General features: G+C 40.1%; 1 protein-coding gene across 5 annotated transcripts in view; it reads left to right on the forward strand.

The window, feature by feature from the left end:
• Positions 1 to 23,862, forward strand: part of LOC126353757 (mini-chromosome maintenance complex-binding protein-like) — an 85,753-nt gene that overhangs the window by 39,385 nt on the left and 22,506 nt on the right. For all 5 annotated transcript variants that reach the window (XM_050002814.1, XM_050002812.1, XM_050002813.1 and 2 more), the window contains 2 exons: positions 11,518 to 11,622; positions 22,099 to 22,288. In XM_050002814.1, the coding sequence (XP_049858771.1) occupies positions 11,518 to 11,622; positions 22,099 to 22,288 (295 nt within the window). The remainder of the gene's footprint in view (positions 1 to 11,517; positions 11,623 to 22,098; positions 22,289 to 23,862) is intronic.

Genomic DNA, 23,862 nt, shown 5'->3' on the forward strand with positions numbered 1-23,862 from the left:
TCCATAACTGACAATCACTCCTTGGGGCCCCTCTGGACATCAGCCTAATGTTTGTGTCCAAACACAGGTTCCCTGAACATACACGGGCCTATATACAGGCTGGGAATTCTGCACAGGACCCAGAATGTCTAACAGTGTCTTATGGCAGTGCCCATGCAGTGTTTTGGCTAGATTGGCTCCTATATTAGGAGTGGCAAATACATTGCTAGAAAGCTGCACAGGCCTTCCTTGGTAGATGATGTCTGCAGGGCCTGCCACACATGTGTTTTCAGATTAGTTTATATTAGATTAATACTTGTTCCATAGATCATGAATACGACACTTCGTAATGATGTGGAACGTGTCAGGTTAATGAAAGATGTCTGTACACGATATTACATTACACAAAATATTGCATGACACTAATGTTTAAGTTAGTTTTTTTTCCCTCCCTTAGTTTATATCTAAAAATTCAGCCAATGAGTAGGAAGAGTTGTCATCTAGAAATTCTTTTAATTTATTTTTAAATGTTGGTTGACTATCTGTCAGGCTTTTGATGCTGTTTGGTAGATGACCAAAGACTTTTGTGGCAGCATAATTTACCCCTTTCTGTGCCAAAGTCAGATTTAATCCTGCGTAGTGAAGATAATCCTTTCTCCTGTTGTTATAGCTATGCACACTGTTATTACTTTTGAACTGGGTTGGATTATTAACAACAAATTTCATAAGTGAATATATATACTGTGAGGTTACTGTGAGGATCCCTAGATCCTTAAGTAGATATCTTCAGGATGACCGTGGGTGGGCTCCAGCAATTATTCTGATTACACGTTTTTGAGCAATGAATACTTTTCTACTCAACGATGAATTACCCCAGAATATGATGCCATACGAAAGCAGTGAATGAAAGTAGCCATAGTAAGCTAATTTACTGAGATTCTTGTCACCAAAATTTGCAATAACCCTAATAGCATACGTAGCTGAACTCGGACGTTTCAGCAGACCATCAATGTGTTGCTTCCAGTTTAACCTCTCATCAATGGACACACCTAGAATTTTTGTAAATTCTACCTTAGCTACAGACTTCTGTTCAAAGTCTATATTTATTAGTGGAGTTGTGCCATTTACTGTACGGAACAGTATATACTGTGTTTTATCAAAATTTAAAGAGAGTCCGTTTGCTGAGAACCACTTAATAATTTTGTGAAAGACATCGTTTACAATTACATCACTTAGTTCTTGGTTTTTGGATGTTATTACTATACTTGTATCATCAGCAAAAAGAACTAACTTTGCATCTTCATCAATGTGGAATGGTAAGTTATCAGTATATATCAAGAACAGTAAAGGACCTAAGACATAGCCCCCCAGTTTTAGGAATCAGCTGTTGTTTTAACTTTACATGAACCACTTTTTTCAACTTTCTGCATTCTTCCAGTTAAGTATGAATTAAACCATTTGTGCACTGCCCCCCTCAAACCATAATGATTTAGCTTATCTAAAAGAATTCCATGATTTACACAATCAAAGGCCTTTTAGAGATCACAAAAAATACCAGTGGGTGATGTCCGGTTATTCAGAGCGTTTAATATTTGATCAGTGAAAGCGTATATAGCATTTTCTGTTGAAAAGCATTTCTGAAAACCAAACTGACATTTTGTTAGTATTTTGTAAAAATAAATATGGGAGGCTACTCTTGAATACATTACTTTCTCAAAAATGTTTGATAGAGCTATCAGAAGAGAGATTGGACGATAGTTGTTGACATCAGACGTATCCCCCTTTTTATGCAATGGTTTTACAATGGCATGTTTCAGTCTATCAGGGAAAACACCCTGCTCCAAAGAGCTATTACATACGTGGCTGAGAATCCTACTTATCTGCGGAGAACAAGCTTTAAGTATCTTGCTGGAAATGCCATCAATTCCATAAGAGCTTTTACTTTTCAGTGAGTTTATTATTTTACTGATTTCAGAGGGAGAGGTTGGTGGAAATACAGTTGTTTGAAACTGCACAGGTATGGCCTCTTCTATTAGAAGCCTTGCCTCTTCTAGTGAAGATCTAGATCCTATTTTCTCCACAACATTTAAAAAATGATTACTGAAAATATTTCCAATTTCTGATTGTTAGTACACTTGTCATTCAGTTTTATGGCACTAAAGTCTTCCTGTGCTCTTGTTTGCCCTGTTTCCCTTTCAATAATATTCCAAATTGCTTTAATTGTGTTATCAGAGTTACTGATCTCAGACATGATACACATGCTTCTGGACTTTTTAATAACTTTTCTTAGTACCGCACAATAGTTTTTATAATATTGAACAATTTCGGGATCAGTACTCTCTCTTGCTGTTAGATAAAGTTCTCTTTTACGGTTGCAAGATATTCTTATTCCTTTTGTTAGCCAAGGTTTTTTATATGTTTTCTTGGAATTATGTTTAACTATTTTCTTGGGAAAACAATTTTCAAATACCCTTAAAAATGTATTGTGAAATAAGTTATATTTCAAGTTTGTATCGGGTTCCATATACACTTCATCCCAGTCTAGCTGCTTTAGGCTTTCCCTAAAGTTTGCAGTATTTATATTGTTAATTGAATGCACTGCTTTGAAATTCTGATTTGATGGAGCTATGTCATGTACTGTAACTAGCTGTGCACCATGATTGAAAGACCATTCTCAACAGGATAAGCATTTATGTCCTTAAACTTATCTTGGTCTATAAAAAAGTTATCTATCAATGCCCTGCTGTTCTTTGTTATCCAAGTAGGAAAATCAATGACGGAGCTCAAATTGAAAGAACTGAGTAATACTACAAGGTCATTCTTCCTATTACACTCTTTCAGAGAATCAACATTGAAATCCCCACAAATGATAATTTGCTTTCCCCTGTCTGTCAGATAGCACAACAAAGCATCCAAGTTTTCTAGAAATAGCTGGAAATTCCCTGAGGGGGACCTGTACACCATTACAATTATGAAAGTGCCATCATTTAGTTTTAGTTCAGTGGCGCATGCTTCCATATGTTGCTCTACACAAATAATTTTACTTTCTAAATTTTTTGTGCTGTGGAAGCTTTTGACATATATGGCAACTCCTCCTCTCATCATATTATCTCTACTTACATGTGCAGCTAATTTGTACCCATTGATGCTAACCTTTTGCATATCAGCGACAATGTGATGCTCAGACAAGCATAGTACATCTATTACATTCTCAGTTTCTATATCTTCTGAACAAAGCAGAAGCTCATCATTTTTATTCTTCAATCCCCCAATATTTTGATGAAATATACTATTATTATTTTTCATTCTACTTTTGAGAGTATCTTGAACTTTTTTAACATCTTTAGTACTTACCTGGCTGAGTTTCCCATTGGACACTGATCTTACACTAAAAAAGAGTTACCACCATGAGATGTAGTTCCTCCCCCCCTTTTAATTTCCTGCTATCAGCCCAGCCAGTTTACCCTTCTCCATCTTGTTGAGGTGTAGGCCATGTCTAGTATAGTCCCACCTACAGAGTGAATCAACAGGAACCACACCAATATGTGACCCTGCATCAGATCCAAGTAGTCGTTCGAACTCCAAATTAACTCTCGTGACAGAAGAGCTCAAATGAGGCCGGTCGTGGCGCTCCAGAACCGACACAAACCAAACACTGGTATGACTTGATGCTGATGCAATATTTGCCAGGTCACACTCTATGCTGTACCCCGGATCTCTGTCAGTACTGTTGCCCGGCCCACCCACAATAACCACGGTACCTTCCTTAATAAAGCCTCTACATAGTGAACCCAAATCCTCTGTAACCTGCCCCAGTCCAGCACTAGGCTTGAAAAAACTTGTGCCCTGGTATCCTGACCCTAATTCATCCTGCAGAAGTTGGCCCACACCCTTAGCATGCGAACTACCTAGCAACAAGACTTTCTTTCTCTTTGCAGACTTCCCTACCTTCTTATTCAATTTGAGCCCTGTCTACATCTACTTCTGTGAGAGGCTCATCAGTTTCTGACTGAGGCAGCAGGTCAAACCTATTTTGTACATTAATAACAAAGCTGTCAGAAGAATTTCTTGGCCTGTTCCTTATGCCTGTTGCCACTTCCCACCCCTGTTTACCCTTTTCCCCCCTTAACCTGCCCAGTTCTCGCCTAGCCTCTTCTAACTCAGCCTGAAGGGCAGCAATTTTCCCCTCCTGTTCCACAATCTTTCTATCTCTACTGCATAGCCTACAGAACCACTGATGAGTCTTGCTCATTTTCCCAATTCCCATGCCACTACAATCGCCCCAGTGAAAAAAGTTACTACATCCATCACACCAGACCCCGGAGCTAACAATTCTATGGCGTGTCAGGCACTTTACAAATCGATTTTAGTGACAGAATGACAATTAAGTTACTGGAAAACAATGAAAATATGTGTACGAAAAATTAGGCCTACTCGCGACAATGTAAACAATGGTTCAGAAGTTTATTACTGGAAATTACTTAAGAGATGACGATACTCTACAGATATAAAGGGGCAGCAAGCGTATTTAGCAAACTAAATTACCAGTAAATGCACATAAAATTGCGGTATGGAGTTTAATCTGAAAGCTCAAAAGTTTGGCCTGGCCGCGATATGTAAACAAAATGAACTTTGTGTGATTACTGTGAAAATACGCGAGTAAGTTACCTGTATAACATGAATGGTGTATTTAAGACTAACAACTGGCATGATGCATCATCAAGCAGCAGTTGTAGATATTCTTCGTTTGGATCTATCTTTGAAAAACAGTGGTCCGCAGCCAGTGCATTTAAAGTTTAATGCTGATGAGGTATAGGATAGAGATAAAGATTGGCCTGGGAATTAAGAACAGCAGTTCATGGCTGTTCGCATCCTCTAATGTTTCTAAAATAATGATCCTGTCTTTCTTCAGCCAATCACTTTCGTCTTCTAAATCATTCACAGTTATATAATGTTAGGTCTTCACTTCCACTACATCATCTCAATCACTTGGAATATCAGAACAATGGTCCACAAACAATTCAGCAAGAATCTCGCTTTCCGTAAACTGTTTTCGAGACATACTGCTTAAGGCAACAACTACAGTACTGACTATTTTGCGGTACTGATTGTTGGTGGTAAAACTGAAGCTAAAAATAAGTTCTTACTGTTGTTCGCTGCACTGAATTCTCCAATAAATTTATAACCTTTTATTAAATTCAAATAGTTATTGGAATGAGCAACAGGTCTCAGAAAATGCATGCAGAACGAAAAACGTAAATTTATGTGATACATCCCCAACAGTTGGATGTGGAAACATGAGACATATGCAATGTGTTGAGGACAACTATTGGCATTGCCAATTGACTAATTGAAGCAGGGGAAATAACACCTTGATCCAGAAGCCAAACCCCAGTACTACATAGTTTAAAGCAGACCCACAACATAAAGGTTACGTGTCTCAACAGTGGTAACTACATTTTTGTTTTTGTGATCCGTCAGCACCATTTAGAATACATCAACGCTAGTTCTTTTTTTTATTTTATTCTATTTAATTTTTTTTTCACGTTCCTTGTATTTCATCACTGTAGTAGCACCGCAATTGGTAGTTACATTTTTTGTTGTTTTTCAGTTAGTCTCTGCCAGCTTGGACATGTAGGTTTCTTTTTTTATTGGTTTTATTTTTGTCGGAACAATAGGAAATGGATAATGAATGCACTTGTGTGGACATACAAGAAGAATTGGCTGCACTCTGGAAACATAGAAACTGCATTGACCTTGGGTCGATGGGCTTCAAGTTAGTCTGTTAAGCTCCAGCAATGTTGAGGCACCTTACATGAAAGCTGCAGCACCTCTGGTGTTGCTGGAAACTGTAATGACACTGCATCTTCCGAAGTGTAAGATTTGACCAGTTTGCTAGTACTTTTTGGTGAATGACAGACAGTGGTGGAATTCGCATCTCTATTCAGAAGCATAATGGTTGCATTGTTGTATGACTAACCAATACCAAAGAGTGGGGGGAATTGTTCTTCTGGTCTGTAAGGATGGCATTCTGTTCTCCGTCGTGGAAAATGTGAGTCAGTGGGGGTGAGAATGGCTGCAGCAAGAGAGAAACGGAGTTCAAGAAAACACATAATTATTCATCAAGCTAGGGTAGATACAGCTGTCTGCCCTCATTTGTTGGGTGCAGCCTGGTGTTGAATCATAGATTCTTTATATTGATGTAGTGGCGGCAGATGTTTGTGAAGGTCACACATACAGCTGGGAGGTAGCACAATGATAAGAAGTTAGTGCAGGAGTCTTGCAGACCTGAGTCTCTGCGCTTAGTGATGGTCATACCGGATTCCATGAGCAACTTAACAGTGTGGAACGTCAGACCCTGACAAGTACGACCAGTGGTTGACAGATGAAGGCTGTCTGACCTGCCACACAGGTCCACTGCAATCTGTTGCTGAACTCTTCACTGACCGGTTCACTGCTGGCAGGTCATTGGACCTGCCTCTGCATAGTGTTCTTGCGGCAATTTATTTTGTTGTTGGGTAGCAAATGCATGCATGCCAAGTGACACAATGCTGTGTCACCTAGTCATTACCAGTCTCGCCACATTGGGGTTGTTTGCCAGTTGATTGTGTCATTAGCTACCTGCCTTTGGGATGCTAACTGGATCTCTGTGTCCTGAAATTCCTTTGCATCATCTTATTCTGTCTGCACTGCAAAGGAAGGCAAATGTGAGAACTGGCATGCTTGTCCTAACATCATACTAATAGGTACTATGTGCTATCCAGAGTTGGCAATCCATTTAAGCCAGCAAGGGATGCCTCAACTGCAGACATTTCGCAAAACACATGCAACACCATCCATTTTTATCAGTTTACATTTACCTTATGAAGTAATGTTATTGTCACAGGTAACAGGCTCCATGGACACAAATTCTAAATGTTGTAAAACTAAAAACGAATAGCAATGAAGATGAAAAACAAAATCAGCGTTATCGAAGAGTTGCTACTCACCATATAGTGGAGATGGTGAGTCGCAGACAGACACAACAATAAGACTGCTTAACAAGCAAGTTTTCAGCCAAAAGGTCTGCTTCTGAATAAGACGAGACACACACACACACACACACACACACACACACACACACACACACACACACACTCTGGCAGTCGCTCGCAGCCTGGCCTCAGCATCCAGTCACAGTGGTCGTGTGTGTGTGTGTGTGTGTGTGTGTGTGTGTGTGTGTGTGTGTGTGTGTGTGTGTTAATTGAAAAGAAAGGCTTTCTATTCTTTTCGTAATATTGTTAAAATCACTGTTATTTGCTTAATGACAAAATCATTATTTTAATTATGAAACTGTTTCCAGAAGGAATTTTCACTTAAACAGTGTACTAGACCAGGACTCAAAACATAAGAACACTGTGCTCCATTGACAGCTATCCAAGGATGATTCAAGTCCTGCCTTTATAGGTTCAGATCCAGAGATACTGGCAGAAGTGAAACTATGAGGGTTGTTGTGGGGTCTTGCTTGGATAGCCCATGAAAGGCAAAGGACCACGATTTGAGTCCTGGTCAGGCACATAGATTTAATCTGCCAGGAAGTTTCAAGACAACACTCATATCAGTTGCTAGTTTATTGCATTTCACATTACTACTATTTACCTTTTTCAACAGTGTTTTATTTGTTATTGTCAGTATGAGTGATGTAGGATGTCGTTCAACTATTAGAACCTGCTTAGTATGATGGAACCAGAGTGCACAAAAACTCCGTTGAACAAATAACAGTAGCCTTATTGATGGCAGCCGCAGGAGATGGTTCAAACTACACGTCTTGTTCAATCGTTCAGAGCTTTGCAGTTCCAAATTACTTAAGATGCAGGGAACAAACATCAGAGTTACTGGTAACTATGCAGAAACTCCCCAATGTGCATGCGAGATACAAAATATAAAAAGCACAGTCAAAGAATAACAAAATCAAAACATTTATATATAAAAAAACACAGCATCTCTTATGTCTGGTGTGATATGTTTGATGGAGTGGTGTTTGTAAACACATGCACATGACACGCACGACACAACACTCCATAACTGTGTGATGTCAGCTCCCTCTGTGAAACTCCAAATGGCAGGCTGTAAAGTGTATGTGGTGACTGGATCTTGAGCTATGTGTTGGCTGGTCCCTAATTTTACATGCAGCAGTGGCTGTGGAGGTGGTGATCAGGCGATTGTTGGGTGAGGCTTTAGTCTTGGAAGTTCTGGCACTATTGCTTCATGGAAGATGTAAGCTGGGTTAACCCCATCCATAGAAACAGTGGTCGCCTTTCCGTTAATTTAAATGTCTGTTGTCTTGTCTCGCCTTGTGACTACACAGTAGGGTCCAGAGTATAGCAGCTGCAATGATAGTTTAATGCCTTCCAAACTTAACATGACATGTAAACATGTTTTCAAGTCTTGAGGCATGAAGTTGGTAGCTGTATCGTGCTGCGCGGCTGATGTGGGTGGATTTGGGCCTTGTGCCCTCACATTCGGCATTGGAATTCTGTTTGATTATCCCTTGGTTGTGATGGATTATTTCTATCCATGAATTCTCCTGAAGCTTCAGAGTCTCGCCTTTCACCAGTTCTGCCAAAGAAGTGTGTAGGTCATGGGAAGGGCCTTGGTTCACTCATTGTTGTGGAACATTGGTTCTAACTTAAGTGAGAAGTGCCATCTCGTGACCATCCCGTTACTGGCCGGGTAATAGCTTGTCGTTTTGTGGCGAGTTGTACTGCAAAATTTCATGAGTTCGCCGAACAGGTTGAATTCAAATTGTCATTGTCTGTCTGTTGTGTCTTGTAATGGACAGCTGAAGTGCAACACCCAATACCAAGAAAACACAAAAGCGAAAGCCAGACATGCTGCTGTAATGTTTGTTAACCACCAGTGCAGTTTCAGCTTGCAGGTATATCGATCTAAGTATGTAATGTTGGCCATTGGACAATGACAGTGAACCAGCAATGTTGACATAGACGTGATTGAAAGGTCCCATCGTGGTTGGAAAGCTCCCTATGCTCACATGTAGTGGTGTGTCTTGTCGTGTTGGCATTTAAGACAACACCTCGCCCATTCACGGCAGTCTTTATGTATTCCCACCCCCATATAATGTTCCGTCACTGAGCGAGTTGTCAATCAAATTCTGGAGTGACACAAGTCATCTAACATATTGAGATGTCCCTTCTGAACGCGATAGGTAGGAACGGGTGTGGTTTTGATGTGGCCATGTCACAGTATTATTTGACAGAATTCCCTGGAATTTGGATACATTGGAGATCCAATGGTGGTGATCTGCCGATAAAAGTCCTTTTAGTTCTTGACCTTAATCCTGAGTGGCAGTGAGTCTGGCATAATCAATCAAGTTAGTAATGCTTTCGACTCCAGACAAACAATCAACTGCCAAATTGTCGAAGCCAGAGATGTGCTTGGGCGTCTGTGCTAAATTGTGAGATGACCATTAGTTGATTGTGTTTCTGTGGTGAACAGTCTTGTTGTTCTGGTGAAAGTCTTAAGTCAGCGATCTATGGTTGATGTGAGTAATAGAGATGCTGGCTTCTAGGTGAGGCCTGAAATATTTGATGGACTCAAAAAAGGCCAGAAGTTCTCATTGTAGGCACTCCACAGCATTTGTGAGGGCCTTAGTTTCCGCAAGAAAAATGCGAGTGGTTGCCATGTATCACTTCATCCTTGTTGACACACTTCGTCGAGCACCAAATGGCTAGCATCAGCCACTAGGGCCACAGGTGCAGTAGGTTCAGGATGCACCAGTAGTGCAGTGTCTGCGATGCTCTCTTTGACTGCTTCAAATGCCATACACATGCTATCAGTCCATGCTATAGGTGTAGGTGAGTTACCCTTTCTCCTTGGACTGGTGACACTGTACTTAATAGCTCCTATAACTTGGCAAAGTGTGGGAAGTGAGGCAATAAAAATTCAGCATCCTGAAGAATCAACGTAATTTGTCAGTCATATTTGGGCATGTGTTCAGGATGACGCCATGCTGTTCTAGCCACTTAAGCACTTTCTTTAAATGGTGCTGATGTTGCTCTGCTGATGACGAAAGAACTAAAATATCGTCCAAGTGAGCAAAAGAAGTTAGGCCCTGTAGCACTGTGCCAATGAAGTGTTGCCATGTTTTAGCACTGTTCCCGAGTCCAAAAGTCATAAATTTGCTCTGAAAAAGGCCAAAAGGAGTGATGATCACTGTATTATGGCTTTCTCGTTCAGATACTAGGATGTATGTGTACACTTTCACACAGTCCAGAATGTTAAAAATAACTGCACCCCTCAACCTGTGATTGTAGTCGCATAACAACAGCACTAGATATTTGTCAGGTATTATTCTGGCATTCAGGACTCTGTAGTCACCACAAGACTGCCATGGACCACCCTTTTTTGGGACCAAATATTGTGTTGAAGACCGGAGACTGTTGGAAGGTCTCATTACACCTTCACGAATCATACTGTTGAACACTGCCTTCACAATTGTGAGACGATTTGGAGTCAAACGTCATGGTTTGCAAGACCGGGGTGGATCCTCTGTGATTTTTATGTAGTGAACAGTGTTGTGCCGTACCTCCTCAGGTGCTATGGGGGATGTGTCAGAGCCAGAAATCCATGCTGCAAATCCATGTTTTGAATGAAACACACAAAATGAAAAGTTGTTTAAATGAAAGTATTCCACTGATAAGGTTGACTTTAAACTTCCATTATTTCAACACATATACTAACATTGTGGGGCCTATCAAATGTGCTCAGACTTTTGTGGTACTTTTGAATGAGATCTGTCTATACTAGTGATGTAATACCACTTATAATCTGCAGATTGCTTAATGACAGACGTTATGCCCTACTGAAGTTAAGTGACCTAGGAGGCAGTCTGTGTTGGGGAACTATTTTATGTTTATGTGCATCTGAATGTTCACCCCAGATATATATATCTGTGTGTGTGTGTGTGTGTGTGTGTGTGTGTGTGTGTGTGTGTGACTGTATTACACTGGCAGTTGACCAGTTCCACCTTGTGTTCTATGTAGAAAAGGCTGCTTTAAGCTGTTTCTAACAATTGAATGTTGTCTATGATGACATATTGAAGTTTCAGCAGCTAAGTAATCAACTGTCAAACAACAGATCCTAAGTCTCATGTTTGATCATTAGGATTTTTATCTGTCCCTTATAACTTCTTTTGCTTTTGGCAATGTTTGTTGATGTGAAAAATGCTTAGTTAGATCATGGTTGGTAATCTACATTAAACTGTAGGTTCGTCTATAAATTGCCAGCCCAGTCAGTTCTATGGCCAAAAGAAACAACCGAATACCACGTCCTATTGCAGCATGCTCAGTAAATCACTGTGGTCTTCAAACCACCCTTGGATTGATGACAGCTTTACCTTTTTCATATTGTCTGTTTTATAATTGTTAGTGTATTTGCAGCATTCTGCAATGTTTGCAGTCATACTGATTTCTGTCATGAAGAAATGTAGACATGTCATTCTGCTTGTAAAGGATGTATTTGTCCTTAATTTGCTTGAAGTACTTAAGAGATCAGCAACTGATAATGACGCCTAATGAAGATGAGAATACTGAAACTGTGTCGAAGCGTCAGAAAGGGTCAAATGTCGATGCCTGCTTAATAAAGGTAACTGTTAATTTTTATTTGTAATTGGAGTCTATAAAGCAGTCAGAAAATTTGGAGAGATTGTTGTTGAAACGCTTTCTCATGTTTTGTTGGTTTATAAATAAGACATGATAATTTTATTTGTGACCCAAAGTAGGACACTGCACTAGATGGAGCAGTGATTAAGACATTGAATACCTGTTTCGGAGGAGTACGCTTCAGATCACTGTCGAGCCACACAGTATTCCATTGTTACTCTGAATTCCTGACCGTATGGATCCTCCATTGAGGCCTGCCGTCAGCCAACACACTAATGCTCTGTCTTCAGTGACATTAATGTGAAGATTATATTCATCTGATAAACTTCACCTCTTTTAAACAGCAAGATTTTGTAAAAGATATTTGAACCTTGTCGATTTCCCATATTTTGACCAGTCAGTAACAGTTGTGATATTGTTAATTGTCTTACCCTGTGATCAGGTCATTTGGAACAATCAGCAGATCCTATTTTAATTGTACAGTGTGTATGAAAAACTTAAATTTTGCAAAGTTAGTTTTGTCTGGATGCTCACCAGCTTTACAGGTAATCAGAAAACTTGGTGAATGAGAACATGTGGACGTAAAGGCATAAATCTAAGGCATTACATGGCAGAAGTGCACACTTTCTGAATGAATCATAACTGGTCCTGTATCCTAGTTATGTCAAACCATGCATGAAGTGAACTACTTTATGGAGTGGAAACAGAGAGATTACCATGAAGAATATGTAGCTGTGTATATGGCGTGTGGAAGGGGGGGGGGGGGGCAGTTTTCAGTGATAGTTCATGAGAGAATGTGTAGCTTTCTGTTGTTACACAATTTGTGGAAGAAAATTGGTAAATTTGCATGTTTACATTATCCAACCCATGGCAGTAGTCTGCATGTAACATGGATTCTGTACATAAAATTTAGGCAGGTCTTCCAGCACTTGCATAAATCATCAAACCTTGCACCATCACGCATTCAAAGCTATTCAGTGCCCCAACAGAATTACTTTGTAATTAACCCTTCAGTTCAGATGAATCACTTAAATCAGTAGTAGTAGTTGTAGTTGTTGTTGTGGTGGTGGTGGTGGTGGTGGTGGTGGTGGTGGTGGTCTTCTTCAGTCCTGAGACTGGTTTGATGCAGCTCTCCATGCTACTCTATCCTGTGCTAGCTTCTTCATCTCCCAGTACCTACCACAACCTACATCCTTCTGAATCTGCTTCGTGTATTCATCTCTTGGTCTCCCTCTATGATTTTTACCCTCTACGCTGCCCTCCAATACTAAATTGGTGATCCCTTGATGCCTCAACACATGTCCTACCAACCGATCCCTTCTTCTAGTCAAGTTGTGCCACAAACTTCTCTCCAATCCTATTCAATACCTCCTCGTTAGTTATGTGATCTACCCATCTAATCTTCAGCATTCTTCTGTAGCACCACATTTCAAAAGCTTCTATTTTCTTCTTGTCCAAACTAGTTATCGTCCATATTTCACTTCCATACATGGCTACACTCTGTACAAATACTTTAAGAAATGACTTCCTGACACTTAAATCTATACTCGATGTTAACTAATTTCTCTTCTTCAGAAACACTTTCCTTGCCATTGCCAATCTACATTTTATATCCTCTCTACTTCGACCATCATCAGTTATTTTGCTCCCCAAATAGCAAAACTCCTTTACTACTTTACGTGTGTCATTCCCTAATCTAATTCCCTCAGCATCACCTGACTCAATTTGACTACATTCCATTATCCTCGTTTTGCTTTTGATGATGTTTATCTTATACCCTCCTTTCATGACACTGTCCATTCCGTTCAACTGCTCTACCAAGTCCTTTGCTGTCTCTGACAGAATTACAATGTCATTGGCGAACCTCAAAGTTTTTATTTCTTCTCCATGGAATTTAATACCTGCTCTGAATTTTTCTTTTGTTTCCATTACTGCTTGCTCAATATACAGATTGAATAACATTGGGGAGAGACTACAACCCTGTCTCACTCCCTTCCCAACCACTGCTTCCCTTTCATGTCCCTCGACTCTTATAACTGCCATCTGGTTTCTGTGCAAATTGTAAATAGCCTTTCGCTCCCTGTATTTTACGCCTGCCACCTTCAGAATTTGAGAGAGAGTATTCCAGTCAACATTGTCAAAATCTTTCTCTAAGTCAACAAATGCTAGCAACGTAGGTTTGCCTTCCCTTAATCTAGCTTCTAAGATGAGTCGTAGGGTCATTATTCCCTCACGTGTTCCGATATTTCTACGGAATCCTAACTGATCTTCCCCGAGGTCGACTTCTACCAGTTTTTCCATTCGTCTGTAAACTGATAGTTCAGTAATTTTCACATCTGTCAACACCTGCTTTCTTGGGATAGGAATTATTATATTCTTCTTGAAGTCTGAGGGTATTTCGCCAGTCTCACACATCTTGCTCACCAGATGGTAGAGTTTTGTCAGGGCTAGCTCTCCCAAGGCTGTCAGTAGTTCTAATGGAATGTTGTCTACTCCCGGGGCCTTGTTTCAACTCAGGTCTTTCAGTGCTCTGTCAAACTCTTCACTCAATATTATATCTCCCATTTCATCTTTATCCTCTTCCATTTCCACAATATTGTCCTCGAGTACATCGCCCTTGTATAGACCCTATATACTCCTTCCACGTTTCTGCTTTCGCTTCTTTGCTTAGAACTGGGTTTCAATCTGAGCTTTTGATGTTCATACAAGAGGTTCTCTTTTCTCCGAAGGTCTCTTTAATTTTCCTGTAGGCAGTATCTATCTTACACCTAGTGAGTTAAGCCTCTACATCCTTACATTTGTCCTCTTGCCATCCCTGTTCAGCCATTTTGCACTTCCTGTCGATCTCATTTTTGAGACGTTTGTATTCCTTTTTGCCTGCTTCATTTACTGCATTTTTATATTTTCTCGTTTCATCAATTAAATTTAATACATCTTGTGTTACCCAAGGATTTCTGCTAGCCCTCATCTTTTTATGTACTTGATCCTCTGCTGCCTTCACTATTTCATTCCCCAAAGCATTCTTCTTCTACTGTGTTTCTTTCCCCCATTCCTGTCAATTTTTCTCTTATGCTCACCCTGAAACTCTCTACAGTGTCTGGTTTTTTCAGTTTGTCCAGATCCCATCTCCTCAAATTCCCACCTTTTTGCAGTTTTTTCAATTTTCATCTACAGGTCATAACCAATAGATTGTGGTCAGTCCATGTCTTACAATTTAAAACCTGGTTCCTAAATCTCTGTCTTACCATTAAATAATCTATCTGATACCTTTCAGTATCTCCAGGCTTTTTCCATGTATACAACCTTCTTTTATGGTTCTTGAACCAAGTGTTAGCTATGATTAAGTTGTGCTCTGTGCAAAATTCTAGCAGGCAGCTTCCTCTTTCATTTCTACCCCCAATCCATATTCACCTACTACATTTCCTTCTGTCCCTTCCCCTAATCTCGAATTTCAGTCACCCATGACTATTAAATTTTTGCCTCCCTTCACTACCTGAATAATTTCTTTTATCTCATCATACACTTCATCAATTTCTTCATCATCATCTGCAGAGCTAGTTGGCATATAAACTTGTACTACTGTAGTAGGCGTGGGCTTCGGGTCTATCTTGGCCACAATAATGCGTTCACTATGCTGTTTGTAGTAGCTTACCCGCACTCCTATTTTTTTTAAATTCATTATTAAACCTACTCCTGCATTACCCCTATTTGATTTTGTGTTTATAACCCTGCAGTCACCTGACCAGAAGTCTTGTTCTTCCTGCCACCGAACTTCACTAATTAAGGGATCTGACATTCCACGCTGCGATCCGTAGAACATCAGTTTTCTTTCTCCTGATAACGACATCCTCTTGAGTAGTCCCTGTCCGGAGATCCGAATGGGGCACTATGTTACCTCCGGAATATTTTACCCAAGAGGACGCCATCATCGTTTAACCATACAGTAAAGCTGCATGCTGTATGCAGATGAATTGCATTCAATTTTCATTGTGTTTTCTTGGTAAATAGTTTGTTTAAATAATACTTGTGAATCATTTGTTGATCATATTGTCATATGAGTAATGCATTCAACCTTTCCTTGGTTCACATTGAATTAATGTATTTTCCTGCTTCTGATTACTTTATGGAATTTAAATGCAGAGACCTGCATTCTTTGGAAAAAAATCATATACCTCTCTTCTTTTGCTTTCTCTCTATTAAGATTTATTTATAACACTAGAATCCTATGAAAAAAGTTCCAATTCTGGTTGTTGAAGTTAAGTGGGTGGTTGTCCAATTATATAAGGAGTGGGAGTGGACCCGAAATTCAACCATTTGCCGTTCCCTTTTGTGTTTTTTCCCCAGATACTAAAAATTTCTAAGCTCACGACATTGTATTTTCAGCACAACATTTTGCATTCAGTTTGATAAATATGAGCTAAACTTTTCCCTGCACACTCATTTGAGCAAAGAAGAAAGTAAAATAGGGGATAAAAATTTTCCAATTGTATTGTGCTGGGTGATTTATCTATGGCTTGCATCTGTCTTGTATGTACTGAGCAAAAATGTCAGTAAATAATGTTTTTGTTCCATGAAGTTTCAGGGAAACTGCCATATGTCAATAACTTGCTGTCATGATATTTTGTCCTGTCTCCTGGCCATCTTCAGGTGTCGAAATTTCACAGAGATCCCCTGTTGAAAACCATAGTGGCACATGGATGGTGTACCCAGTCATCACTGCTTGTGTATCGCTAGAATACATGCGTCGCTGCCTCCTTAGTGAAACCGAGCGAGGTGGCGCAGTGGTAGCACACTGGACTCGCATTCGGGAGGACGACGGTTCAATCCCGCGTCCGGCCATCCTGATTTAGGTTTTCCGTGATTTCCCTAAATCGCTCCAGGCAAATGCTGGGGTGGTTCCTTTGAAAGGGCACGGCCGACTTCCTTCCCCATCCTTTCCTAATCCGATGAGACCGATGACCTTGCTGTTTGGTCTCTTTCCACAACCAACCAACCAACCTTGGTGAAAGGTTGCTTCGATGATATCAGATTGATTATCTTCACTTGCTAAAATCAAAGAACGACTTCAGCTGTGAAAAGCACAAAGTTTTTCTATAATAGGATTGCATGCACCATATAACTGGAAACTGCTGTCCCGATTTATAAGGGTCTCAGACAGCTGTGTTTCTAATGATAAATTGATAATATCACCCAAAAAGTTTGAAGTATGGACCACAATGTTTCGTTGTGCTTCATTAAATGACCAGTAGATTTAGTGTTTTACAGTAGCTGATTTGCTGTCTTGGAGTGAGTGAGTACACCGCTGACATTCCACTGAGCACTCTATAACAGTGTGTGTCGTTTGCCCTATTTACGATTTGCCACACTTACATGGAATTTTACAAAACATCTGCTTTGTGCAGTTCTACGTTGTATTTGTCAGATCCCAGAAGCAAGAAGTGCCGAGATTTTTAATTTAGGGCAAAATTTTCTTGGAAACATTTCCAGTGTACAGGATGTCCCTGAAAAAATGGTCAACTTTAGGGATATGACAGGAATGATCTTTCAAAGCAAAATAGTGTAGTAAATGAGGACTCTAAAATACATACCTTAAGAACTATGAGCATTTCTTCATTTTTGATACTGTGAAAGGAATCTCTTCTAGTGCAACCTCTTAGCTTTCCGTATTTTCAGGTATACATTGGCTTTGAAGTGCATACCCTTAAGAGCTTTGAGCACTTGTTCAGAACAAGAGATGTTTCACAGTAGCAAAGGTGAACAACAAGTGCTTATAGTTCTTAAGATGTGCCTTTTAGAGCCCACGTTTACTGGACTTTTTTTGCTTGAAATTGTTGTTCTTGTCATATCCTTGAATATTTACCATTCCTCGTGGGTCACCCTATATAACAGGTAGGCTGTCATCTTGAAGGCCTCATCCTCTACCTTGTTGTGTCATTTGTATGTTTGTAGCATTTCCTGGAACATAGTTGAACGTGTTACAACTTTCCTTGCAGGTTACCAGCATCTGAGATCATATGGGCTTGAGGCATTCAGAACGCCCAGTGTTTGTGTCAGATGGTAGCTACTAGTTGCCTGTAAATATGGATCTGTATGAGTGGACTTTCGAAATATCGGGTGTCCAGCTCCACCATTAATCATACAATGAACTAAGACAACTAAACAAGGGTAATGACCTCCGTTCCCATAGTAAATTTTTTGTTTTCATGTATAGAGTTTCAATGTGGAAGGAACTCATGGAAACTGTTCAAACCATGAGGCAAACTTTAGGGGTATCATCAGTGTATCGCCAAAATACTGTTGATTTTGAAAGTGCTGAGTCTAATACCTTGAAGTCTTCCATCTACTGTTATTACAAGACTGTAAATGTGTTTCATATACTAGCTCATGAATTTCTTTGGTTATAGATGCACTTTAATCTAAGTTTGGTAAAAGGAAATGAAAACTTCAGTTTGGTGAATAAAAAGCTAGTTAGATGACAGTCTTCAAAAAGGGTCCATTGGTGTGGCAATGGAAAACAAAAAAAAATATTTTCAAGTGAAGCCTTCAACAATTGTTGATACTGCTTCATGCTAACACTTGTAATTTTACTGACCTGTCCAACTCCTCATACATCTTTCGTTGTCCAGTTGGTGTTAGATGCATTTTTTAATGTTTCAAGTCAGTACTATTGAAGTTGATTTTCATTTGATACTTATTTAATGTCATTGTCCACACTGATGATGACCAGCTTAATAATTTTTACTAGAAAGGTTATGTAGCTGCATAGACTTTGAGCAGTCTCAATTAAATGAGGAAGTGGCTGTGATCCAGGATCCTTCTTTAATGACTATTCAATCTGAATTTTGCACAACTGACTGTGTGTAGTGCTGATAAGCATGAAATTTACTCTGCTTGCTCAAAACTCACTGACTACGTGCACCTATCTGTACTCTACAGTGGAAACTCCAGGATGGAATAGCAACAGACATGAAAAGGAAACACTGCTACTCACCATAAAGATGACACATCGAGTTGCAGTCCTGTACAATGAGAATATTACAGTAACAGTTGTTCTGTTGTGCCTATCTGCAACTCAGTGTGTCATAGTTATGGCTAGGAGCAATCTATCCTTTTCATAACTGCTTATACCTGTGCTGTACTGTAGTTTGGACTGAATGGAAGTGCCAGTGATTGTAGTACGTGTTTAAAAATGTGCGGAAATGGTTTTATAAAATGTTAAAATACATTGCTGTTATTCCGGAAAAGTGCAGAAGGCCAGAGTGATGGTAGGTGTACACATTTGGTTGTATATCCATAAAATTGCATTATTATTTTAGGTGCTAATTTATTTAGCGGAATTTTGAGTGTTCTGGCAAAGTCCTCAAAAATTTAAATGGAAACTCGAATATTACATTTGAAATGTTTTATAAATGAACATGTCATTCTAGTATAAGTATGCACTTTTGGAAACTGAAATAAAAGGGTTATAAACCAGTAACATTGGCTTTTTGATATGATGACTTTTTAACATTCAAACATTTTAATTCTCGTGGCAATAATTTTATATAAAGACACACGGAACAGCCAAAGAAACTGGTACACCAGCCTAATGTTGTGTAGGGCCCCTGCGAGCAAGCAGAAGTGCCGCAACACGATGTGGCATGGACTTGACTAATGTCTGAAGTAGTGTTGGATGGAACTGACACCATGAATCCTGCAGGGTTTTCCGTAAAACCAAGAGAGTACGAGGGGGTGTAGATATCTTCTGAACAGCATGTTGCAAGGCATCGCAGATATGCTCAATAATGTTCAAGTCGGGAGGGTTTGATGGCCAATGGAAATGATTAAACTCAGAATAGTGTTCCTGGAGCCACTTTGTGGCAATTCCAGACATGTGGGGTGTCACATTGTCCTGCTGGAATTGCCAAAGTCCGTTAATGCACAGTGGACAATAATTGATGCAGGTGATCACACAGGATGCTTACTAATGTGTCACCTGCTGTAGATTTCACAGCTGGACCATCAACAAGTGTCAGCACGCAAACCATTGAATGAAACATCATCGATATATGCTTTCGGAGTCGAAGGTCCACTCATCTACCCTTGATGACTGCATGACACAAAGCTTTATGCCTCGCCTGGGCCCATCAACAATGACATTGAACTGTTGACAGCTGGAAACATGTTGCCTGGTCGGTCAAGTCTCATTCCAAATTGTGGACATGTACGAGTATGGAGACAACCTCCTGAATCCATGGACCCTGCATGTCAGCAGGGGACTGTTCAAGCTGGTGGAGGCTCTTTAATGGTAAATGTGTGTGTGTGTGTGTGTGTGTGTGTGTGTGTGTGTGTGTGTGTGTGTGTGTGTGTTTGGCTCTTTTATCTCGTCCACCCTCTGGTCCACAGGATTCAGCACTGCCTCCGCTTTTTCCACTTGGGAGTCATCTTTGTGGCATTCCTCTGGATCCCAGAACATGTTGGTATATGCGGAAACGAGGCAGCCGATATAGCAGCAAAGTCTGCTGTCTCTCTTCCTCGGCCTGCTGTTCGCATGGTTCCCTTTGCCGATCTGCAGAGCATTTTATGTTGTCGTGTTGCACCTTTGTGGCACACACATTAGTCTGCACGTTAGGGTAATAAATTACTGGACATAAAACCTCTTCCCTGTGTTTGGACCTCTTTCTCCTGGCCTCGTCGTCTGGAGGAGGTAATTTTAACTAGACTCTGGGTTGGGCACTGTCTTTTTAGCCATCGATATCTTTTAAATGGCGATCCTCACCATGGCGATCCTCACCTGCTTTGTCCCCACTGCTCTCAGTTGTGGATGGTGAGACACCTTTTACTTCAGTGCCCCTAATTTAATGTGCTACGGGCCCATTTACAGCTGTCACCTGATATATGTTCCCTTTCAACAGATGACGCACGCCCAGCCGATCGAGTCCTTGAGTTTATATGTGTAAGTGAGATGACATCGGTCATTTGAAGCTCTTGTCAGGGAAAACAACCGCCCTTCATTAGCACTTTTCTAAGATTTCCTTCTGTTTTTAGTTTCCCCTTATTCTTGAGTTTCGCTCCCATTGCTGCTGATTTAAATTCCCGTTTTTACCCTTCACTAAGCCACAGAATGGGCGCTTACGACCATAGCTGTTTTGCCCACCCACCCACCCACCCACACCCACACACACACACACACACACACACACACACACACACACACACACATATTTACCATTAAAGAGCCTCCACCAGCTTGAACAGTCCCCCTGCTGACATGCAGGGTCCATGGATTCAGGAGGTTGTCTCCATACTCGTACATGTCCACAATTTGGAATGAGACTTGACCGACCAGGCAACATGTTTCCAGCTGTCAACAGTTCAATGTCAGTGTTGATAGGCCCAGGCGAGGCATAAAGCTTTGTTTCATGCAGTCATCAAGGGTAGATGAGTGGACCTTCGACTCCGAAAGCATATATCGATGATGTTTCATTCAATGGTTTGCATGCTGACACTTGTTGATGGTCCAGCAGTGAAATCTACAGCAATTTGTGGAAGGGTTGCACTTCTGTCATATTGAACGACTCTTTTGAGTAATTGAACCCATTCTTGTAGGATCGTTTTCTGGCTGCAGCGATGTCAGAGATTTGATGTTTTACTGGATTCCAGATATTCATAATACACTCGTGAAATGGTCGTATGGGAAAATTCCCGCTTCATCACTACCTCAGAGATGCTGTGTCTCATCACTCGTGCGCCAACTATAACACCACGTTCAAACTCACTTAAATCTTGATAACCTGCCGTTTAGCACCAGTAACTGACCTAACAGCTGCACAAGACACATGCTGTCTTATATAGGTGTTGCCGTCTGCAGCGCTGTGTTCTGCCTGTTCAAGTGTGTGTGTTTTTGAATGCACATGCCTATAAGAGTTTCTTTGGCTCTTCAGTGTATTTTTGTAATTATATATGTTAAAGAAAAAATAAGATGTACTGTAAATGCAAGGAAACGGCCTGTGAATAAGTTATATTAATTCTAAAACAAACAGTTATTAGTGGGGTCAAATTTTTTAAAGCTCATTTTCTGCAAACTATAAATTTTGAATATTTGTTGAAAGAAACTGTTTCAATACAAAATATTAATACTAATGTCAGCTGCATGGAAGTTTTACACTGAATAATAAGGTTACAGCATGGAAAACAATGAGATTTCATGTTTACATAGCGCATGTATTGTGTCGGGAAAGAGCAGAACAGGAAAAAACAAAAACACACACACACACACACACACACACACACACACACACACACACACACACACACATTATGAATGGTACCGTAGGAAGTGGACCAATTCCACTTTGCTACATTTTATATTGAAATTTCCTTCAGTTTGTCATATTTTGTGAAAATTATACATAAAAACCTTAACTTAATTTTTTTTCTGATATTTACAGATTGTTCAATTCATTTTTTGTCTTTACAGATATATGAAAAGCAAAGTGCTACATTTTCCTTGAATGATGTCATTGAAGTGGCTGGATTCATTGGTTTTGACAGCAGTAATGATGATACAAATGAGGGCACAGATGTTCGGTCAGATATTATTATTCATGCCTTGGCTGTCAGAGGACTAAAACACTGTAATCCATTATTGCCGCCTGTAATCAATACAGGTAATAACATCTCTCTCTCTCTCTCTCTCTTTCTTTCTAGAGGAGAGAAGAACTTATTATGCCTACCTTTTTGGTTGTTGAAATCTGTGCATTTCACAAGTCTAGTTTTGAGGTGTTTTCAACATTTCTAATTGAACCCAGTAGTTTCTGTTCTTTTTAAACTGAGCTATACTTTGTCAGCAGGTAGGAGAGTTCTCAGAAAGACATGAATACTGTTCTGTGGCAATGAGAACTTGAGCCATTGGCAAAGTGATCATGTGGGGTGAGATTGATAAGTACCTTTGGGAGAGGGGGAGGGCACTGAAAATTAATATGTGGAGAGGAAAATGTAACAGAGTAAGCTGCAAAAGACATGGATACTGAGGTTAGCCAACACTGAACACTAGTCTTTTTCATAGTGACCTGGGAGGGAAATTGATAGGCGGCTGTTCTGTTAATTTCGAATCACCTTTGAAGAGTATTTGTTCAGATCCAGGGCAGCTACAGTTTGAGAAAAGACTTTGAGAAGGGAGCAAGTTCACTGGACAGATTAGATTTTGTTGGAATAAGAACATCTATATGTCCATATTAGTGAATGGATTGGCACAGTCATAAATAAAATGTGCAATTTTCAGATTTTCTGCTCAACAATATGTAACTACAGTAGCTGCATGACAATGAAAACTGTTCTAAACATAGCTAGTGATTTTATATGACATGTTTTGGACAGGATTATGAAATGTGATTTTTTTCGTAACATAGAAATTTATTTTGTTTTGAGGAAACATTTTAAACATAGTGATGCATCTTGCAAAGAGGTAAAATATTATCTTCACTGCAAAGATATTCTTACTGGGAACAGTGCCAAAAGTGGGCTAGAAGAATAAGAATGTGTAAATAACCCATACCTCAGAATGAATCTTTCGCTTTGCAGAAGTGTGTTCACTGTTTTGAGACTTCCTGGCAGATTAGAACTGTGCACTGGACCAGAACCAGAAGCTAGAGCCTTGCCTTTCAAGGTAAATGCTCGTGCCAGACGAGTTATCTTGGAACTGTTCACAATCTCCCCTCACTTCTTTACTTCTGTCTATATCTCTGCCCTACCTTCCAAACTTCACAGAATTCTCACGTTCTCGTGAGACTAAAACTCCTAGAAGAAAGGATGAAAAGAGTCCCACCTCATTCACAGTTCTAAGGTGCTGAGGAGTTTTAAAAGAGTGCATACTCCACTGCAGGGTGACAAATTTATTTTGGGAACAATCCCCTACACCATGACTCAGCCATTTTTCTGCAATCCTTTCTTTTGGGGGGTGCTTACACCACTATAGTCTGCTCCACAAACAGTGGCAGTTTTCGCATGTCGGTGCACAGGCAAAGGTTGCGTTGTTGCTAACTCCAAGTGGTAGTTACGGTTCGCACATGCGTGTGTTTTGTGCTTGGAGGAAGAGTATATCCTGCAAATTGTGTGTCTCGCTTCCTTATGAAGAATTTACTTGCCGCCACCATCATCGATGACAACTCACAACAAATGAAGTAAAAATTCACTAAACAACTCGCTACGCTCATGTTTAATGCTCGCATTGCCTACAGTATTC

This window comes from Schistocerca gregaria, chromosome 3 (assembly GCF_023897955.1).
Source record: "Schistocerca gregaria isolate iqSchGreg1 chromosome 3, iqSchGreg1.2, whole genome shotgun sequence".
NCBI lineage: Eukaryota > Metazoa > Arthropoda > Insecta > Orthoptera > Acrididae > Schistocerca > Schistocerca gregaria.